At 50.4% G+C, this 20,956-nt stretch overlaps 2 protein-coding genes across 2 annotated transcripts; one reads left to right on the top strand and one right to left on the bottom strand.

Moving 5' to 3' along the window:
* Positions 1-354: 354 nt before the first annotated feature.
* On the bottom strand, positions 355-3,339 carry LOC128970612 (zinc finger protein ZIC 1). The gene is made up of 3 exons (XM_054385913.1): positions 2,364-3,339; positions 1,022-1,185; positions 355-552 (listed from the first exon to the last, which is right to left on the bottom strand). The coding sequence occupies exons 1-3, from the start codon at positions 3,337-3,339 to the stop codon at positions 355-357; spliced, it is 1,338 nt and encodes a 445-aa protein (XP_054241888.1).
* An 11,300-nt stretch (positions 3,340-14,639) lies between these two features.
* Positions 14,640-20,704, top strand: ZIC4 (Zic family member 4). The gene is made up of 2 exons (XM_054385917.1): positions 14,640-15,825; positions 20,283-20,704. Exons 1-2 carry the CDS (start codon positions 14,640-14,642, stop codon positions 20,702-20,704), a joined length of 1,608 nt encoding a protein of 535 aa, XP_054241892.1.
* Positions 20,705-20,956: the final 252 nt, after the last annotated feature.

Here is a 20,956-nt window from a genome sequence, read left to right as displayed (position 1 = left end):
CTTATGCATTCTACTAAACCCTTCTCCTACCAAGCCTTGGAACAGAGCAGAACAGTCAAAGAAGGGGGAAAAAAAAAAAAAAAAGAAAAAAAAGGAAAAAAAAAGGGAAAGAAAAAAGGAAGGGTGGAAAGAGAAATAAAAACAGAGGTAAAAAAGGAAGAATTTTTTTTAACGAAGTCTTCATATTACTCAGTCCTGGGTCTACTGGCAGCATTTTATTTTTGTTTGCTCATTTAAATTCTGATTTCAAAGTGTTCATTATTTTTGGAGTCTTTAAATAGGGTATTTGTTTGCTCGCTTGGGGTTTTTTTGTTTTGTTTGGGTTTGTGTTTTTTGTTGTTTTGTTTTAGCGGTTTACACGTACCATTCGTTAAAATTTGATGTAAGCGTGCTGTGGCTGGACGTGTGGTGGACTGCGGAGGAGGAAGGGGATAAGGAGCTGGCAGTCTGGTTTTCTGTGGATGGAGACACGATGGTTGGAGGGGTGGAGGACTCGTAGCCTGAGCTGGCGGCTGGAGAAGGCTGGGACCCCTGCGAGGATGATTCATGGACCTGCAAGAGAAAACCCGGGCAGAAATAGAGAGCGGCGGAGTACAGAGGCCTTGGCGGCGGCCGCCTTCGGCTGAGGATGCTCCAAACAACGGGACCCAGCACTCCGGCATCCCCGCGTGGCTCCCCCCAGGCCCCGACCCTTACCAGGCCAAGAAGGCTGCCCGCCGGCTGCCTCCTTCCACTGCCCACTCTCCCCTCCCCGGACAAAACGCACCAACAGAAGGCCCTGCCCAAGGGGCCACGGCTAATCGCTGCCGGGCAGGGGGCGGCGCAGCCCGGTGGACCCTGGGCGGACGCTTGGGCCGGGCCGCAGCAGCGCCTAGCCCCGCAGCCGGCCCCGGGCCGCGCTCCGCCCGCAGGAACCGCCGCCCCACGGCCAGGGAGCTCCTGCCCGCCGTCCCCGCAGCCCTTTACCCGACCAGGCCCGCGGCGGCGTTCGAACCCCGCACATCAAGCACCCTCCAATTACCTTCATGTGCTTTCTGAGGGAGCTGGGGTGCGTGTAGGACTTGTCACACATTTTGCAGAGATAGGGCTTGTCGGAAGTGTGCACATGCATGTGCTTTTTGCGGTCACTGCTGTTCGCAAAGCGCCTGTCACAGCCCTCGAACTCACACTTAAATGGTTTTTCACCTATTGCAGAGGGAAAGGGGGGGATGAAGGGAAAATGGATCTGATTAAGCAGGGTCAGCTGGATCGCTCATTGTCCCCGTCACACCGTCGGACGGAAGCCCAGCTCTCGATTTCGAACACTTGCAACTTTCTAACTTCAGCGAGACTCAAATCACAAACCCCTGCTTCTCTGTTCTCTGTTACTCTCACCCCTGCTCAGCACCCGTTTCGGAGGAGTGTGATTGGGGAGCCAAATAACTTTTTATTTTCTTTTTTTTTTTCTGCCCGTTGGGAAGGGCGAGTTTCATTCGCAACCCTATCCCCGGGCACCTCTCCCTCCTCGCAGCGCTCCGAGAGAGAGAACAGGAGTGGTGCTATTTACACGCGATCCTCAGTGTCTAGTTTCCATTTTTATAGCTCATTCCCGTTATATTTTACACTCCCACCAATCCCAGCCCTCTCCTCTGTATTTTCTTGCATTATTGAAAATTATCCCGGCAGGGAATAAAATGCATCCCCACCGTCACTCTGCAAAAGTGCTGGGGAAAGCGGCGCTGGCTTTCGGCTCTCGAGGGTGGGAGCGAGTGGGAGAGAGCTCTCCCAGCCAGAGGCTGCTGCATTTCCACCTTCCGCGATGGGGAAAAGTTCTTAGGGATCTCGGAGCCTTCCTTCCGCACAACAATAACACACTAAGGCGCCCGGCTCGGTTTATTTAAAATCACTCTTCGGAATTAAATATTTACCAAGCCCTGAATTGCTGAAGGGAGACGGATGAGCTGCCTGCGATATTCAGCACAATTTCTCATCATGCCACAGTCAAAACTGCCGAACAACAATTAATTAAATCCTATAAATTTAAACAGGACAGGTTGCTGCGGTTCTCCACACACATACACCCCACCCCCCCTGCTCTAACAATCCTAGCAGCAAACCCTGCCTTTCTTCCATTCTTCCTCGGCAAGGATAATTTTATTTTTTTGTTGTTGCTGCCGCTGCTACCGGCGTGGCTGTGATCGAGCCCATTTTGCAGCAGAGCTCCTATCCTGCCTCGACTGGAAAAATTGATGTCTCTGGACCATACCCCCGTTCCAGCCCGGCCTTCAGTCAAGGAGCGGCCCGGCTTCCCACCCCCCCACCCCGGCCCCGGCGCTCGGCGCATCTGCTTACAGAGAGAAAAGCTACAGAGAAGGTTACTGTACCTGTATGAGTTCTTTTGTGTATTTTGAGATTCTCTGATCTGGCAAAGACTTTGCCACAGCCTGGGAAAGGGCAAGGGAAAGGTTTTTCACCTGTGTGGACTCTGATGTGATTTACAAGTTTGTATTTGGCCTTGAAAGGTTTCCCTTCTCTTGGACATTCTTCCCAGAAACATATGTGATTGGACTGCTCAGGTCCTCCAACGTGCTCCACTGTGACATGAGTCACCAGCTCGTGCATCGTGCTGAAAGTTTTGTTGCAGGACTTTTTGGGGTTTGACAATTGCTCAGGCTCAATCCACTTACAAATGAGTTCCTGTTTGATGGGCTGCCTCATGTAACGAAAGAAGGCCCCTGCTCCGTGGTGAGCTGCCATGTTCATGTTCATGTGGCCGTAGCCGTGCAGCTGGGTCGAAGCGTAGTGCTCGGAGCGGGGGCTGGTGACCTGACCGTACTGATCCGGTCTGCCGTACATGTCTCCCGAAAAGCCCAGGCGCATCTGCCCGTTCACCACGTTAGGCGAAGCGTGGCTGGTGGCTTGCTCGTGCAGCCCTGGGAAAAGTATATGTCCAGCGGCATCCGTGTGTCCGTGGGGTCCGGCGAAGCTGCCGGCGGCGGAAGCGAAGAGGCTGTGCTGGGCGCTGGCGGCCGCCGCCTCCCCGAAGCCGCGGTTGCGGAATAGAAAGTCCCGGGTGGAGTTGAAGGCGGCGCTGGAGTAGGAGCTGACATGGGTCGGGTGATGGTGGTGCCCCAGGGCCGCCGCCGCGTAGCCAGGCGCCTGCGAGGTGAAGGCGGTCTGGCCGGCCGAGGCCAGTTCGTGGGTGCTGGGGTTGATTTTGAAAGCGCCCATGCCGTCGGCGAAGGGGTTGATCCCCAGCCCCACTTCTCTGTCCGTGACATCGGCCGTGGAGTGGTGGCGAGAGGATCCGAAGGTAGTGACTCCTATGGCGGGATACTGCGGTCCAGCATCCAGAAGCATCTTCCCAGCGTCGATGCAGCAACCAAAAAAAAAGCACGCGCGCACACACACAACGCGGAGAGAAGCAGCAGCAGCAGCAGCAGCGGCGGCGAAAACACCCTCTTTGGAAAGTCAGCGACGATCACCACCAAAGCAACCACATCAAAAACACCCCCTTCGGCATCAGCGCAGGGGGAAGAAGAAAAAAAAAGGGGGGGGAGAGATTGGGGGGAAAAAAAAAAAGAGGCTGGTACGGAAGAGGGGAAGAGATCTTCGCACTTGCAAATAATAATAATAAAAATGTGCCCCAAAAATATTCACTCTCTCTTTGCTTTGACTTTTCAGGGAGGCTCAAGTGGGAAGGGGGGGTTGGGTGGGCGCAAAAATAAACTGGCTGCAAATAACAATAACGCAGAGAGATCAACACGAGCAGAAGAAGAAAAAAAACAAATCACCAAAACAAAAAAAGAAACTTCCTTCAGTGATTATTTTGGCTATAGGAATGTTGCAAAGTGGCCGAGAGATTGTTTCTCTCTCCTCTTCGAGCTTCCCCACACTCTCCCCGATTTTTTTTTTGGGGGCCTTTTTTTTTTTTTTTTCGCTTTGCAAAAAAAAGGCGCAAATCATGCACAATATTGTCTTTTGCGGTTTATCTTCCTGGGGAGAAACTTTCACCTCCTCAGCCGGGCGGTGAACGCGAGACTGATAGCGGCAATCATTCCTGCAGATAAATGAATTGAAAAGACGACACCGTCCCCCCCCTTGATGAATGGGAGCTGGGGGCGGAGCGACGTGCAGACGGACGTGAGCGCTCATTGGTCAGCGGCGGCTCCCCCTTCCTCGCGTAACTCCCCCCGGCCCCGCCAACGAGGGGCGCGCACGGCCGCCTCCCGCCGCTGATTGGCTCCTCCGCCTCATCAATCGCAGGTATTGTGCGCGCCCTGACATCCCGGCTGACAAACAGGGCTGCAGGAGTAAGAACTTTTTTTTTATTTTAATTTTTATTTAAATATATAAAGCTTTTTGTTTGTTTGTTTGTTTTTTCCTCTCTTCACGAAAATATTTCCAGCGCATCTTTTTGTGTGTATGTGTGCTAAGGAAAAAAAAAAAATCTTTGATTATTATTAAGGTTCTTTTCACCTACTTTCTCCCTCTCTGTCCCTCTTTCTCCCGCACTCAGATAATGATGGTAATGATGATTTCTTGGTGATCCAGAATTTTTAAGATCACTGAGCAACTTTTTAGGCTTTGAAAAGAGAAACCCCGTAGGGAGTCGGTTCTTTTGAAGTTGTTTTCCGCTTGTTTAAAACTGAAGCTCTGCGAGAGTAGGTGTTGGGTGCGTTTGATTTTATTTTTAAGCACCAGGCGTGATTTCTCTGGGTAGCTGACTCTATCCCTCCATCAGATTTCTGAAATAAATCTTGTTTTCTGCACCCATCAAAACGCAGGTGGGTGAGAACTTTCTACTTTTGTTATTGTTGTTTCGCCTCTTTTTTGTTATTTTCTTTCTCCTTTCTCTCTCTCTTTCTCTTTATCTCGCTCTCTCTTATTACGGAGTCTCTTTCATTCAGGTAGAACTGTAAATTTCCCAAACCTACATTGTTTCCCCTTCTGCTGCATGAAACTCACGGATTTTTAAAATTTTATTTATTTATTTATTTAAAATCCTCGATGGGAGCAATGTAAATTTTCTGACATTCAAATCTTTTCTAGTTCACAAATCAGTCACCCTTGTCGCAGTTATTGAAATTCCTCAACTTGCCACACTAGGACGGTGGAAAAAGCAGGCGGTGTCTTTGTTGCTGACCAGGCTTTTGATCGCCAGAGAAAATTTACTTACCTTCAGATGAGTGAGCAGAAAAAGAAATAACACTCCCTTTGATTTAGTTAGAAAAATGCAGACATTTGGATTCAGTGCAAACATACAACACTTGGTTGTTTTCTAGATGCAACCCTCGATTAACCTGTCTTTCCCCAGCTCAAAGTCTATTGAAAAACTGCGGATAGTTCTTTTTTGTTCTCATTACAAAGAGCCATTGACTATATATTAAAATGATTGTTGAAAGGTATAAGTACGGTATTTAAAAGCAGAAAACCTTTGTGGCTTAATCGATTAAGCTAAGCAACATTTGCACAATATTTTAAACGATGCTTCGGCACTAAGAAAAAAAATCTTGTGAAACTTTAAAATGTAGACGACTCTGTGTGCCTGTGTATATCTACACTTACGAATGTGACTATGTGTACGTGTGTATGTACTAAACTGGCAAATTATTTATTTTCTCAGTCGCCTGCATATCATTAGCTCTAATGATTTTCTAGTAACGAAAATACCAAAAGATCTCCAAGAGTCGGGCTCTTTCCATTTCGCCTTTGTTCAGTCCTTCACTTGGTTCCTTCGCAGCTCAGTCCGAGCCCCTCCAATTCCTAATGCCAAACAAAGAAACTTTAAACTCATCCTCTCTAATTAAAGGCGCTGGTAAGCAATATGCAGCGCAGGTACTGAGGAATCAGAGCAGCAGTGTTGCTGCGCAAACCCCTCTCGGCTGAGAACTGTCTCATTGCGAAAGGTATAAAAATGGTCATTGCGCCCAGAAAACAAGCAAACAAACAACAACAAATAAACTTCGGTACGCCTTGAAAGGATGTTCCGGGGCAGTTTATCTGCAGATGCAGTTTGCCTGTGCTTCATGCGTGGAGATAGCTTTCAAAGCAGATGTATTATGTAATTTCCCTTGGATCAGGGAAGGCTTTCAATTTTTTTTTTCAGAGTAACGCTGGGCTGGATCTACACGTTTGCATTTATTCTGCCAGACCAATTCGCAGGATTGCCACAGCTTATAGCAACAGGTTTGTCTGCTCTAGGAGCGCTCCTGTGTGCAGAGGTGGTCTTTTTGTGGATGTTACATTACTTTCTGGATCTGGTGCTAAAAGTAAGCAAAGGACAGAGTTGTCAGCGTTATTGTGAAGTCTTCGCGGTGATGGCATTAGAAGTTAGGTAGTCCAGAGCTAGCCTACTCACAGTGAGAGGGGAACCCAGTGATCATTCCAGTTCGGTGCAAAACACACGAGAAGAGAGACGAGAGGGTATTTTTAGGAAGGGTATCTAAATATACAGCGTAAGAGTGAATGCAAAAAAAAAAATGTTGTGGGTTGTAGAAGTTATCAAGTGGGATTTGCGGCGCGCTCTCTGCAGGAAACGAAAGCTGCTCCAGTTCAAAGCCACATGCACCAACGTGACATATAAGCCATTAAAATATCATCCTGACGGCTCATTTCTGCTTCATCATACATTCTCTAACTGCTTCCAGAAAGCAAAAGAAGAAATGAAGGATGACCGCCTCGATGGAAGCGCCAAAGAGGTGGTGGGTTCTTGGAGGGGGGGGAGAGGGAATTTCTTTATTCTTTCTTTTTTTTTTTTTCCTTCCTTTCCCCCACCCTCCCCCTGCCTTCCCCTCTCTCCCTTTTATTTCTGACAGTTTAGAAATGAGGGGAAACCTTCAACAGGTTGCAGGGGTAAGTGTCTGGGAGCAGACAGCGCCTGGGCAGCCTTGGCAGCTGGCTAGCCCCCACTGCCTGCCCCGAGGGCTGGACCAAAGCTCCCTGCCCTAAGGGAGGCCCCGGCGAGAGGCGGCTTGGCCACCCCGAGGAAGAAGGGATGGACCCCCACCATGCGAGGGGGCAATGCTTCGGCTGCCCTTCACCCACACGGGGCCAGCCCCGGCGGCATACCTCGTCGGGCGGGGGAGGGCGGAGGGAGAAGCGCCCGGCGTCTTCAAGGGGGGGCTCTGGCACCCTCCACTGGACGCCGCGACGCCCCCCTGAGTCTGGGGTGGGGCTGGCCTCACACTACAGTCAAGGCGAGGTGGCAGGGGTCCACGGAGCCGAGCGGAGGCTCTCCGAGCCTCGATAGCGGCCAGGCTGGCAGGCGGCGGGTTCGGCTGGGTCCCGCGGCCGAGGGCAGAGAGTGAGAAATCCTGACAATGGCGAGCGCGTGGGGAGGCGTCCCGGGGGACGCGCTCCTCGCCCAGCGCCTCGCCCACCACTACGCCCGGTGCCACGGGGGCGCGCCGGGGGAGCCGGCGCTTCAGCGTCGCACGCCCTTCTTTATAGGCGGGTGCAGGAGGGACGGATCCCGGGAGCCCGGCCGGCCCCCTCCACCACGCCTCAAACCCCCTGCAGGCAGAGACAGGGGATCTGCCAAAGGAGCGGGTGGCCGCCGCCAATTTGACCCCGCGGAGGGGTTTGGAATTCGGTCCTGTCCCTGAGGGGCCGCCCCGCTCCCGGAGCTGCCTGGGCAAAGGAAGATGCTCCCAAATGCTCGCTGATGGTGATGGCCTCGAGGTCGACTTCCGACCCGAGCCCAGCTCCATGTGCCGGCCCCAGGCGCCGGCACCCCTGAGCCCCTCGCCCCCCTGCGCCTCTGTCACTCGGTCCCTCAAGTCTGGACAGCCCGGCCGTGCCCAGACTGCGTTCTACGGGCTGGCCTCAAGGCTCTCGCCAGCCGGTGCCAAGTAACTTTATTTCTTCACCGAGACTTTCTCGGCGAGTGCTCCCTTCACCCTGAGCGGCCGCGTTAAGCATATGTTGCGTGACAAACAGATGGCGGCGGGGCACATGCCGTCCACGCTGCCGCATGCCCGGGCGGGCCCACGCATCCTGGGGCAACGTCGTCAAACCAGCCCAGAGCGGCCGGGCTCCGGCGGGGACGACTCCTGCCCCCGGCCCCGCTCTGCCGCTGCACCTTTGACTGGGTGTGGGGTGAGCATTTGGGGAAGGGAGAAAGTCCCGCCAGCGCGGGCTGCAGCTTCTCCTACCCCTGGTCCCAGGGTAAGACCCTGGTGAGGTCTTATACCACTCCCTAGAGCCCGGAGGCTCGGCGCGACTGCGATCCGAGCAGCTCGGGACGATGGGGCATTCGCCAGTGACACTGTCTAGGTGACAGAGGAGTGCAAGGTCCAGCCAGAGTTTTAGTGAACATTTACTCTGAAACACACAACTGTTTTGCCTTCGTTTTTTGTCATCTGGCCAACATTTGAAATATTAAATGCAGAGGTTTTGAGGTTTCGGGGCTTAGGGGGTTGTTTGGTTTGGGATTTTTTTTTCCCCCTGTCCAGTTTGAACAAGTTTTGGCAAATGTTTGGGAACTGAGCACTCCTCCAGCCTCCTATCCTAACCAATAAAACACAACTCCTGCAAACCTCTTGCTAGCCGGGCAGTGTTTGCTGCTCTAATTTGATAAAATTGTGAGGATGAATGTAAGTTGACTAGAAAATGTAATTCCTAAGGGGTTCTTCTAGTTCTTTTTTTTTTTTTTTACCTGCAGTAATTCTCATTGCAGCGGTGAAAACCCTGAGAACACCAAATCATTTGTGATAGAGTATGACTGTGATACGATGATGAAGTTTCACAATTAACATCATCAATTATTTGTGTTACTATAGATTTTTATTTACCAGCCCTGGAGTGTCCATAATAATAGTAACAACAACAATGATAATAATCTCCTCTGAACTAACTGATTACAGATTATAGTGTGCTTTTCCGTATTAAAAAAAAAAATCAAAAAACCAGCATGAAACAAAACAAACAAAACCTTCTGAACATTTCAAAGATACCTGCAAAAATTCAGACTCAGCCAGTGCATCAAACCCCAACTCTATTCTCAGGGTTATTGCTGCCGCTCAGAGAAAGCTGTACAAAGTTCTGCCTGCAGCAGAGGCAGCTTTCTGCCTTGCAGAGTGCAAAGAGCAGGCTGAAAATTACAGTCAGGGAGAAGTGCCAGGGTGGTACTATACTAATCCTTGCTGAGACAACAACTTGCCTTGGTAACTCTAAGACAGACTGAAATTAAATTTCGGGAGGGAAGGATCTGTAAACAATATAGTCGAGTTGGTAAAAACCTCCGTACAATAGCCTGCCAGAAGGTGCATGTCAGATCAAAGGAGAACTGAAAAGATGTCCTTCCATTATTTATTTTTTTCCCTAAATCAGCCATGGAAACTTCATGACTCTATAAAACATGTGCTGCTTTACCGGGGAGACAGTCTCCAGTTCCCCTTGGAGAAAGCCTCTCTTCCCTCCACCTTCACTGCCTATCTCTTGTGTTTTGTTTTGCTTGTTCGTTTTTTACCTTTTCTTTTTGAATCCATCATGATCGAATCATATACATATATATATGTGCTTTATTCATTTCATATCACCCACAAATGGTTTTCTTTTAACTTTCCACTTCTTTCTCCAAACAGGAACAAAGTCAGGAAATGAGGCATAAGACTCCCTTTCTAATAAGGAAAAGAAAAAGACTTCACAGAAACATCCTGGAAAAGTCAAGTAAGTTAAAATACAGTATTGGGTGGTTTTTTTCCAGTTCAGGGAAAACAATGTTTTTTCAGCTTAGTGTTTAACGTACTAGCATAAACACAAATCAGCAACACAACTCCCCATCAGCAGCTGTCTAATCCTGCCCAATGCCTATTAATTTGGAGGTTCTAGAATTAATATTTGACGACTCTCTCATTGAAACAACAACCCCTGACCCCATGTGATTGCACTGTCACATTATTCTATGACATATTCATCTTGAATTCATTTACGGACGATTTGATTGGAATGAGGTTTGACATGTATTGGATCCTATTAAAGAAGAAGACTTTGATCTTGTTGATGGGGTTTACATGATATGTATCATCTTTACCAGGGATACCAGGCTTCCACAATGTGGTGTCTAAGTAGTTAGCGACTGACAGCTTATCTGACAGGAATACCTTAATCTTGAGGTACTGAATGAAATATTCTATTTAAAATAAGCATATGATTTACTTGTCTTAGGGTAGCTCTAGGTCACAAAAAGTGAGAGGCAAACCTCGGCACAATCCTTTGCTCATCTTCTAGCAGAGTTTCCGTTATCCAGGAACTCTGAAAAAAATAAATCCCCGTAAGTGGGAATGGGACAAGGGAGTAGAAACAAAGGCTGTGTGCTCCCCAGCTACTTGGTACCCTCCCCACTTCTCTCCGAAAAGACTCTGGATTTGCTGAAAACTTTCTGGAACCAACTTCTCCTAAGCAGAGGTGCCTTCCGTCGGGAAGCCAGGAACTCGGGCTCAGGTTCTGTGCCTGTCCCCGTGACACTCGCTGACTCCCTCATCCTTTCTGCCCAGTGCGAGTTTGGGGATAAGTAATCGCACAGGGTAACTTCTCTGTCCCCTGTGTCCTTTTCATTTTTCCATTTATCACAGTAAATATTAGTTTTTCAGATGATTCCACTCCCCTTCTCTCATCCGGGAGTTGAAGTCTGAGCTTAATCCCTAGAACCTGCTGTCTGGAGAGTTCAGGGCATCCTGCCTCATCCCAGCCCTCGAGCCCACTGGCTAGAAAGTTTTTAGTTGGCTCATCGGAAAGAGAAGTTTCAGCGTTCAGGAGTGGAGGAGAACAAGAAAAAGTGAAGGTCAGATTTCAGTCTTCCCGATGCTTTCTAAGGCAGAGCTGGTCCTTGCGCTGAGCATAACTCTAAGGGTGAACACGATTTGGCACCAAGTCAAAGACCACAGGCACTTGGCTTTCTGGAACTTTGCACCTCACTTTCACAGCAAGCTCTTTCTCCGTCAAAACCAGAAATACAGATAAACGCCTTGCTGTGCGGGTACATTCCTAACAAAAATCAAGGCAAAGTGTGTTGTGTCTGTATAGCCGTCCAGGAGCTGGAGCTGTCCCCATTGCCGGGCTCTACCACAAAGGCGTGTGCAGCTTAGTTTTCATACCGCAGGCCCTGGCAGCCGTCCTGCATTGAGCGGGGGTTCACGCAGGGGGTTGCGGCTGCCCGTCTCGGTCCCGCACCCCCGAGATGTGGGCAGGTTGAGCGCTTGGTCCAAGCACGGCGAGTCAGGAAGCTTTGCTCTCCTCCCAGGGCATAGCCCCGACGTGCGGCGCCAGCTCGCGTCTCCCCCGAGAGAGTTGGACCAGCTGCAGGGTCGGACGAGGGTAGCAAAGGGTAGAAGTGCTTATGGCTAGCGTTTACAACATGTCACCTTTCTAAAGCATTCCTCCAGCGCGGACAGGGTTTGGGACCGAGGGTTGGTAGCTGAAACAGCAGCCACGAGAAAATTTGTGCTCAGGAACAAGCTGCCCTTCTATTCCTGTTGACTTGACACTCAAGAGAGCATTGTGGTCCCTCTGTATAAGATCTATACTATAAGACCTATCCTGTAGATTTTATGTAAGTATTGTGCTGTCGAACTGCTCTGACGTCTGAGTTGCAGCTTCAGCTCAGGATGTTTCTGTTCTGCTGCTTGAGTAATCTTGGTTTCTCTCTGGAAAGGCTCCGAGTTTATCCAGATCACGAGTCTCGAGGGCAGTCTAGAAGGGGATGCCCTTACTGTAGCCAGATGGGTTGGAAAGCAAATAATAATATTACTTACTTACTTAATTAATTATTTTTTAAATGTCCCTGCATAAGCTAATACTGACACATTTGAGAGTTTGCCGAGAGCCTGGCTCATCTGGTCCGATACGTCTCAGGCTGCTGCCAAGAAACAGGAGATGTCGGTCATCCCTTGAGTGGCAGCCGTATGAGCTCAAGCTGCCAAAGGGCTGCACAATCAGACGGTCAAGTTTTCTAAACGTCCTGACAGATGCACGGGGCTCGGCCGGATCTGGTCCGGCTCCCCACCTCTTCCCCGTTTCTCCGCCTCCCCACTGTCATGTGGCGGCCTCCGCCCGCCCCCGGCCCCACTCCAACCCTCACACCCCCCATCCCCCCCGCGAAACCGGGGCTCACACCAACTTCACCTAACAGTGAGGGACACCGAAGGCCAGGTTCTCCTGCACTGCCTGGAAAAGGGAGTGAGAAAGAGCCCTGAGTGAGGGGAGAGATGAGAGCCTTGAGTGTCTGACAAGAAACTATCAAATATTTTAAATGAGCTTAGGACAAACCAGTTATGACATTTTTTAAAATTGATAAACTGTTCCAGATGTTTTCTCCCTTGACTGAGAAGTGGCAGAATTGATGGATAACAAGTGTGTAGAGATGCAGTGTTTTAAGGAAGTATGAGGAAAGCTGCTTTATTTGGAATTCACACTCTCAGTACATTTGTAAGTAACAGATTCATACTTCCTAACGTTTGTCTCTTCTGTGCACTCCTATTGAGATGGTCATCAATAGGATGGTCAAATACATTTCGTAGAGCAACTAGACTTGGAAGTTGAGATATTGCAAGGGTGGTGTGTGATTTAAAATGCCTGCGTAAACATGTTCTGTAAGGATGGAGAGGTAATTGCATCATTTGTCACTTTTCATCATCTCCACTCAGAAAGATGTACATGAAAATGTATCTATAGCTAGTTACCTGAATATCAGCCTTATGTTACAGGGGAAATATGTTAAAAGCCAAGCAGAGCCAAAATATGTAACTGCAGCTACTCCAAAGTATAGGAAGCTGTGATAAAAATGTCCCATATGTTGTTATATACATCCTACAGTTTAATCTTGTGGGTTTTGATCATTGGCTGGTAGATTCTGCTATGAGAGCAGTTGATCTGACGTTGTCAGTTTCTTGTTGTACTGCTTAACATAAGACCTTCTGATTGCTAATATTTTTGAATTTTTAAGGAGATGCAAAATTCTGATCTGGGAGCTCTACTGGTGTGCATGCAGTACAGTATCCAATGGCAAGTTAACAGCAAGTCAATGTATTAAAATGCTGAGAGTTTGGCAGAATGGATAGAGAATTAATTGTTGCTTTATTTTGTAAGACTAGTGGAGTCATTTTAAGTCAGGATCCAAGTTCTGCAGTAATACAGTTGGCAGATATTTATATCTGTGTTTTTCTTTCATAAAGCAGAAGCTTTTCACGTGTTTCATTTACTTTTTTAAGTTCCCAGTCCCCCTCTTAAAAAGTATAAGTAGATGCTTCCTTCCGTTCTGAAGCCCTAAGCTTTTCTAAAATTATAAGGCCTCAGGTGAAACTACAACCTATACCTCTGTCATTAGCCATATACACCCTGCAAGGTTGTTGTTTCCTTCAGATGAGAAGCATCAGAAATTAGTCCATTACGAATGTTTTGCAATGCTTTTCCTTCAAGCCAAAGATGGGGATTTTTACATGGAACTACCCTGTAAGTGTGCATGAGAAAGAAAGGCAGAGAGACTCCCTCTTCTGGGTTAAACACTCAGATTCATTCTGAACATCACGACTTCTCGCATTGATCCAGCAGCCAGCAACCAAATAATTGCTAAAACTTGCCAAAAGAGAAGGGGACGGGGAGTTTTCCAGGAATCTTTTGTCAGGGCTCGGTCAGCAGTACAGCTGCCCGAGGAGCAGCCAGGAGCGCACGCCCAGCCCACCACTTGGCGGTAGGGCTCCAGCCGCCGGTTCTGCCGGAGAAGGACCCGCTCCCCGCGCTGTCAACAAGTGGCGGGGAGCCGCAGGTTGGCCTGGGGCCTGCATCCGCGGTAGGCGTTGAGCCGCCTCACATCCCGTGAATCCGGCTGGGCGGCAGGGACTGGCGGGGTTCTCCCGGGCGGATAACACTGCGGGCTGCCTCCCGCCTCGGGGCAGGGCAGCGGGAACGCACAAAAGCCGGGGCGTACGGCCGCGGTACTTTCGCACATGTTCCCTCCGCCCGCCTTGGCTTTGTTCCCCCATGGCCGCAGCCCGTTGGCGGAAGGTCGGCAGCGTCTCGACGGCAGGGCCAGCGCAGCCCCGGGATAAGACCTTGGGGAGGGCCTCCTGCCACCGTGTTGGGATGCGGTCGCAGGCTCGGCCGTGCCCCGGGGCCAGGCGGAGTGGCCCCGTGGGGCGGTAACCGCGAGAAGGGGGCCGCCGGGCGGCTGCACATGCGCAGCCAGTTTCGCACACCCCGCACACACCCCCCACGGCACGAAGAGAACCTTTCAGTCAGTGGCAGGACCTGTCACCGGTGACGCCACCGCAGCGACAGCCAATAGGGAGGCACAGTGATTGTTTGGCCGGCGGGGCCGGCGCAGCGGCCCGAAGGCGGTATGGGGCCACCCGCGCCCCGTCCCGCCCCGTCCCATCCCGTCCCGCGGCCGCGCCGCGCCGCGTGGGGCTGCCTGCTGGCCCCGCGGGGGACGGGCCGCACTGGGGGACCTCCCCGGCCCGCCGCCGCCAAAAGCGAGCCCCCTCCGGCCCCGCAGAGCCCACCCGCTGGCAGTTTCGCCCTGGTGCCCCGCCGCAGGGACAGCGGAACCGGGAAACTTTTTTTTTTGGGGGGGGGGGGAATTAAAAAAATATATATAGTTTTTCCCCCACTCTGTGTCTCTCTTCTCCCGCCGTTAGGTGACTTTTTAGTCTTAGAAGCTAATGAGCTTGGATGCTCTGGGGATCCCAGTGATGGACCCTGCTGCTCTCTCCAGGCGGAACACGGCGCTGAGATTAGTAGACTTGGCGGGGGCTCCTCGCCACCACCACCCCCCTCAAAGCATGACAAGCTTCCCGAGCTTCGCCAGGCACCCCCACTCTACGGCGCCCACGCAGCCGGGGGAGCACGTCGCCGAGTCCCGCCTCGGGCCGCTCCAGCCAGAGTACATGGGGCACCGCCACCATCCTCCTCCTCAGCATCACCCCGCGGCCCTTAAGCTCAGCCCTGCCCCTCATGCCCATCACCAGCTCCACCACCACCACCACCATCATCATCATCACCATCATCATCATATGGCAGGCCAAGTCGAGGTGGTCTCTAGTCAAAGGGGAGCGTTTGGCCCGGCGCAATCACCAGCAACCCCTTACCCCGTCTCTCACCCAGCCCAGGCTCTGGCAGCAGGTAGGGACTTCTTCATACGCAGAGACCTGCCGGCCTCACTCATGCCAGGGCTGACTGAGCAGCACCCCGCTGTAAGTTCTCACCACGGACTGTTTGTCTCAACAACAGGTAGCTACCCAGGACACCATGGTCACCACCACCACCACTCAGAAGCCGGGAATCCCTCTCTGTTCACTGGACTCCATGAGCAGCCTCCCCATGCAGCTCCAGGTGGCCATCTAAACGGACAGATAAGACTGGGGTTACCTGGAGATATGTACGCCAGGTCTGAACATTTCACTCAAGTACCAGCCTCCAGGACAGATCCTTTTCCTGCTTCTTCTCTTCATAGCTACAGTGGCATGAATCTGAACGTGAATCTGGCTCCACACCACGGCCCGGGTGCCTTTTTTCGTTACATGAGGCAGCCCATCAAACAGGAACTCATTTGTAAGTGGATTGAGTTGGACCAGACTCCCAAAAAATTATGCTCGAAAACTTTCAGCACGATGCACGAGCTGGTGACTCATGTCACAGTGGAGCACGTTGGAGGACCTGAGCAGTCCAATCACATATGTTTCTGGGAAGAATGTCCAAGAGAAGGGAAACCTTTCAAGGCCAAATACAAACTTGTAAATCACATCAGAGTCCACACAGGTGAAAAACCTTTCCCTTGCCCTTTCCCAGGCTGTGGCAAAGTCTTTGCCAGATCAGAGAATCTCAAAATACACAAAAGAACTCATACAGGTCAGTATGTACAGCTCTCTTTACTCTCTCTCTGTTATTCATCATACTGTTTTGCTTTATTTTGTTTTCAATGTATCCTTTGCGTTGTTATTGAATGCACGCCAAGTACTTCTGGAAAAATAAATTCTCAGATTTGTTTGCTTCTTTACCGTTTGGAGGAGGGGGAGAAATGGGGAAGCGGGGCGTGAGGGGCGGGGGGGGCGGGAAGGGAGAGAGAGAACAAATCTCAGAATTCTCGTCCATATTTTTTCCTAGTTTTGCCGAGAGGTTTCTGTAACGTTTATGCGGGTAGGTCTGTGTAAATATAGAGAGATATAGCTACTATTCTATTTCTGCTTACTCACACAGGCGAGGATTTAATTTTTTTTTTTCAATTTAAAGTAGTTGGGGAAAAATGAAATCATTGTGCAAGCTCACAAATTAAAAGTGAACAATAGAAGTTACAACTTGTCTAGTCGGTTTTGACTGATGTCGCTGAGATGCTGCTGCCCAAACATTGTGAGAATAACACAGCTGCGACCTTTTCGTTCAACAGTTTTGTTTTGGGCAGAAGGAGTTTCAAATGTTTGATCTGAATAACACTGACATTTTTAATGAGCATTGCCTTCCAACGACTCTCTGCATTCGCAAATATGAGGAGCTGCAAGTTCTTATTCTCGAGAGGGAAAAAAAAAAGGAAAAGAAAACCCGGTATTGTTTCAGCCTTTACATTTTGAAATGTCATTTGCAGCTCTGCTAAGCGAAATTGAGACATGTGTCAGAAACATCTGTTAGTTCAGAAAATAAAGTAACTCAATGGACGATCTTGCAAAACTACGTTTGAATTCTTCCGGCCAGGAAAGCATTTATAATTAATGAACTTGCACGTAGAAAGTTTTCACACTTTCAGAACCAACTTATGAAGTTATATTAATTAGTTTAGCAGCCGGTGGTTTTAGTCTGTAGCTCAGGCTCTCTTTTTCTTTTTTATTTTATTTTTTCTACCTTCTCTCTGTTTTTGTTTTTCTTTTTTTTTTGTGTGTGTTTCTTTTTTTTCCCTCTGTAGAAGAAGATAAGAAATAAGCCCTTTTTGAAAATTAAATCTCTTCCAGTGTACGGTTTTCCACCTCCTACACCCTTCTCTACAGCCTTATGCACTGCAAGGGAAACTACATAATCCTATTGTAAGATCTGCTAACAGCCAAACGATTTTTTTCACCTTGCAGTTCATAAAACTCCCCTTCCCCCATGCTCGGTGCAGGGCTTGACCTTTCAGGAATTGCATTTTATGATTTAACTCGACGTGATATAATATGCGGAATGTATACTAATTTAATATTGCTATCGTCTATACATAGCACAGAGATTTTACAGCGACCGTCACTCGTCACCTAATTATTTTTCCATCGCTCTATGAATAGCTCGTCTGTGTGTAGGAGAGGGGAGTTGGGGGGGGGGGGAAGCAATAGCAAAGTTGTGTTCCTCTGCTGCTTTTTCGGACTTCTTTTCCGAAGAGAAAGGAGTATTCCCCGGGTCACCTAACTTGTATCGGAGCCAGCTCCTTGTCGGATCGGCACAGGTACGGCCATTAACCGGGGGAGCTCATCTCTTAATGACAGTGTTTTTCTTAAGTAAACAAACTTTTACTGCTCTTTAACGGCCTCACTGTTTGAAGTCTCTGAAGCAGAAAATGGTTAAATTCTTGGGAAAACTGACCTACATCGGAGAGGCAGGTTCAGGGCAAACCCGAGATCGGAGGTTTGCGTTTATTAAACATCATTCCGCGCGTCTGTACTTTTCGCTTTAACTTTCCCGGTGATTAATTGCTGTATTGTGAAAACTCCTGCAGGGCCTTTATGGTTCCACCGTTTCTATTAAACACCCAGAAGTTGTCAAAAACGCAATGTTTCTCAAACCCTAATAGAACACGCTACGAATTATTCATGAAGACAGTTCTAGATTCAACAGGAAAATTATTGCCTCCTCAAATATTAATGACTTCTGATTTCTCCGAGGCCGGGGAGCAGGCAGAGGGATTTCTGGCGACGTGCGAATTTTCCAGGCTGGAGGATAAGGCCGTTAAGGCGGCGGCAGCAGGACGAGCAGGACGGGAAGGGATCACTTCGCCGCCTTCCCAGCAGGCCAGGAACAATAGTGCGAGGCGTGGGACGGAGCCCCGCTCCCTCACAGGCGGCCCCCGCCGCCCCCGCGCCCCGCTCGCAGCCCGGGGGCCGCCACCTCCGGCTCCCCACCCCCCGCCCCCCCCGCACACACAACCCATCACCCCCCCGGAGAAGTTGGTAAATACCTTAATCCACTCCCGAAGAAGGGGGATTATGCCACAATTTCCAAGCTGAATTTCACTGAACACTTTTGCCCAGCTACAAGTATGGGGGTAAAATGGCGGTTGAGATCCTGCGCTTCTCCATCGCCCGCGGTGCTTTCTGCGTGGCTGCACCTCCGTACCCGGCTGCGGCAGCCAGGACCTCTAAAATGTCCTTTCCCTGTCGGGTAGGGATTTCCACGTAGGAAAACCTGCTCGTGAAAGGAATACTTGCAAATGGTTCGGATGGTTCCTCTTTATGGAGGCGTTCAAAGAATGCAAGCCAGGCAGCTGAGAAAATGCTGCCCTCTTCCCACTTGAAACCTGACTGTACGGAGGGACTTTTCAGTGTCTCTTTCAGGGAGTTAAGCAAAGTTGGACATTTTTCAACTCTCGGGAAAGCGGAACGCGCCGCAGCCCGCTTTTACTTGAATGTAGCTCACTATGCACAAGCAGAGTGCTTATGAGGATGGCTTTCCCTGGGGTCTCCTAACTTACTGCTTGCTTGTACTACACTAATATCCTTGATTTGTTGTCTCAACTTAGATGCTGAAGGTCCTTAGGTGAAAGTGTAATTAGATTATGTGCGTACGTGGTATATAACATGCATATCCACCGCTGTATGTCAACAGCATTTGGTCTCGCATCTTTTTTCTAAGAGACCTTATTTTTAACCTCTTCCCCCTTTCCCTGTCACGCCAGGTATTTACCTATCTCTCTGCTAATGTTAGTCTGTGCAAATGTTAGCGGTGCAGGATGTGAGAGCTCCACGTTGATTATTACAGTTCAGAAGGGACATACTTCAGACGCGGAGCCATGAGCTTTTTCCCACCCACCTTGCATAAAGTTCATTCATGTGAAATATTTGGAATGCCTTCCTTTATGTGCCTCTGTTCACAGCCGAGCGCGAGGTGGGCTACATCCCTCCGAAATTTAATCATGACAAACTGAGGGGGGAAACAAAACAACTAATGAATTCGAAAATAACATGGCCTGGAAGCTTTTACAAATATTGGAAGTCTTTTCGACAACATACGCCATGATGGTGCACACACTGGCTTTGTTTGCACTTCACATTTAAGGCTCGGCAGCGTATTTTTGTGGTGCCTTCTGCGCTTTGGCACTTTTTGGTTTATGGCGAATGAGGAGGTTATTTTCATTCTTGATGGGTTCAAGACCTGAGTACTCCTTGGCGAGAGGGGTTTTGCAGTTTGTTATTATCAGTGACAATAATGTAGTCATCATTTCACCTCAAAGCTGTCTGTGGCATGTTTCCTTGAAAGCTTCCTATATATCATCTACCATGCCCGGTCCATACGATCCGAGGTTAAACTTTCACAGGACTTCAACAACATGATTATGTTTCTATTAAGATTAACGTCAGTTACCATATTACCAGCCACATTAATCCTGATCACAAGTCCTTCCATGACTGAGTAGGTTCAAATGAAAAGGGAATCAATTCTCTCCTCACCACAGTGTTGAGCACAGGCCTAGTCATCTTCCTGCTGAACCTCTATCGTTTTGTCCCACAAATCAATGTTCTTTTGAAAGATTTTGTGCCTTAACAGACAGTATCAGCAAGCTGGGGAGCGGGGAAAGGAGGGAGAATGCGAACCTTTCACAGGATTCTAATCAGTGCAAATATGGAGTCGATGGGATGTGATCTAGCCAGGTTGTGAGTGTGCGCCTGAGGGATGGAAAACCCATTTAAAGTAAAAAACCTTTCCAGGGATAAATCACTGATCACACTTTCTGCAGGATATGGGAGTCTGCGGGGGCAACACACGGTGCTTGCTTAGAGCTTGGAGCTCTGTCTTTTGCACAAACACCCACGTTGGCACACTAGGCAGGGGAAAGGGGAGGAGAAGCTGTCCGGAGAGGGCACTCATGGTGTGGAGCCGACTGTGCAGCCGAGTGGGCACGAAGCGGCGGCGGCGCGGGCGCTCGGTGGAGCGGGCGGGGAAGAGCAGGGCCGGTGACGCGGGGAGGGCAGGCGGAGGCCAGAGGCGAGCTGCCCGGGGGAAAGCATCCGTGCCAAGGCAGAGGAGAGGGGCCCAGGGAGGCTGCAGGTTTGGGGAGGGTACCGGGCAGCGCCACTCCCTGCCCCACGGCCGCCGCCTTAATGACTGTCCTCGCCCATTGCCTCCTGCAGGGGAAAAGCCTTTCAAATGTGAATTCGAGGGCTGTGACAGACGCTTCGCCAACAGCAGCGACCGGAAGAAACACTCGCACGTCCACACCAGCGACAAGCCCTACAACTGCAAAGTGAGAGGCTGCGACAAGTCCTACACCCACCCCAGCTCCCTGAGAAAACACATGAAAGTGCACTGCAAATCCCCTCCTCCCAGCTCCGGCTACGAGTCCTCCACGCCCTCACTGGTGTCCCCTTCCTCGGACTCCGGCCGGGAGCCCCCCGCCTCCTGTTCCCACGCAGAGCCCTCCGCGCCCGCGCAGCCTGCCGCCAACCTGAGTGAATGGTACGTGTGTCAGGGAGCGGGGCTCCGCGGGCCCCCGCCGCCCCCCGCCGCCCCTGCCCCGCCTCGCCCCCGTGGCGAGCCCCGGCCCCGCTGCTAGCGGGGAGCGGCGACGGACAGCCCTCGCCTGGCCGGGGTCGGAGACCGCTGCTCTGGGGCACAGGGAGGCCGAGCGGGAGAGACGGAGAGAGCGCTTGGCAGAGCGAGAGACGACGCGCTGCCGAGTACGCGGGTGGCCTGGCGGCGAGGCCCAGCTCCCGACACCTCGCACTCGGAAGGGCTGCTCTCGCTTCGGCCGGGGTGCTGCCACCTCCTCCCTCCGTGCCACACACCCCTCTCCCCTGACTGTCTT

This window comes from Indicator indicator, chromosome 13, assembly GCF_027791375.1.
Source record: "Indicator indicator isolate 239-I01 chromosome 13, UM_Iind_1.1, whole genome shotgun sequence".
Classification (NCBI taxonomy): Eukaryota; Metazoa; Chordata; class Aves; order Piciformes; family Indicatoridae; genus Indicator; species Indicator indicator.
This window is presented reverse-complemented; position numbering and strand designations above follow the sequence as displayed.

Excerpts from the sequence above, each read along its gene's own strand:
- LOC128970612 (XM_054385913.1), bottom strand. The coding sequence starts at position 3,339 with ATGCTTCTGGATGCTGGACCGCAGTATCCCGCCATAGGAGTCACTACC. Across the intron at positions 1,186-2,363 it reads ACACAAAAGAACTCATACAG|GTGAAAAACCATTTAAGTGT; the intron begins GTACAGTAACCT and ends CCTCTGCAATAG. Across the intron at positions 553-1,021 it reads CCCTCAGAAAGCACATGAAG|GTCCATGAATCATCCTCGCA; the intron begins GTAATTGGAGGG and ends TTTCTCTTGCAG.
- ZIC4 (XM_054385917.1), top strand. The coding sequence starts at position 14,640 with ATGAGCTTGGATGCTCTGGGGATCCCAGTGATGGACCCTGCTGCTCTC. Across the intron at positions 15,826-20,282 it reads ACACAAAAGAACTCATACAG|GGGAAAAGCCTTTCAAATGT; the intron begins GTCAGTATGTAC and ends TGCCTCCTGCAG.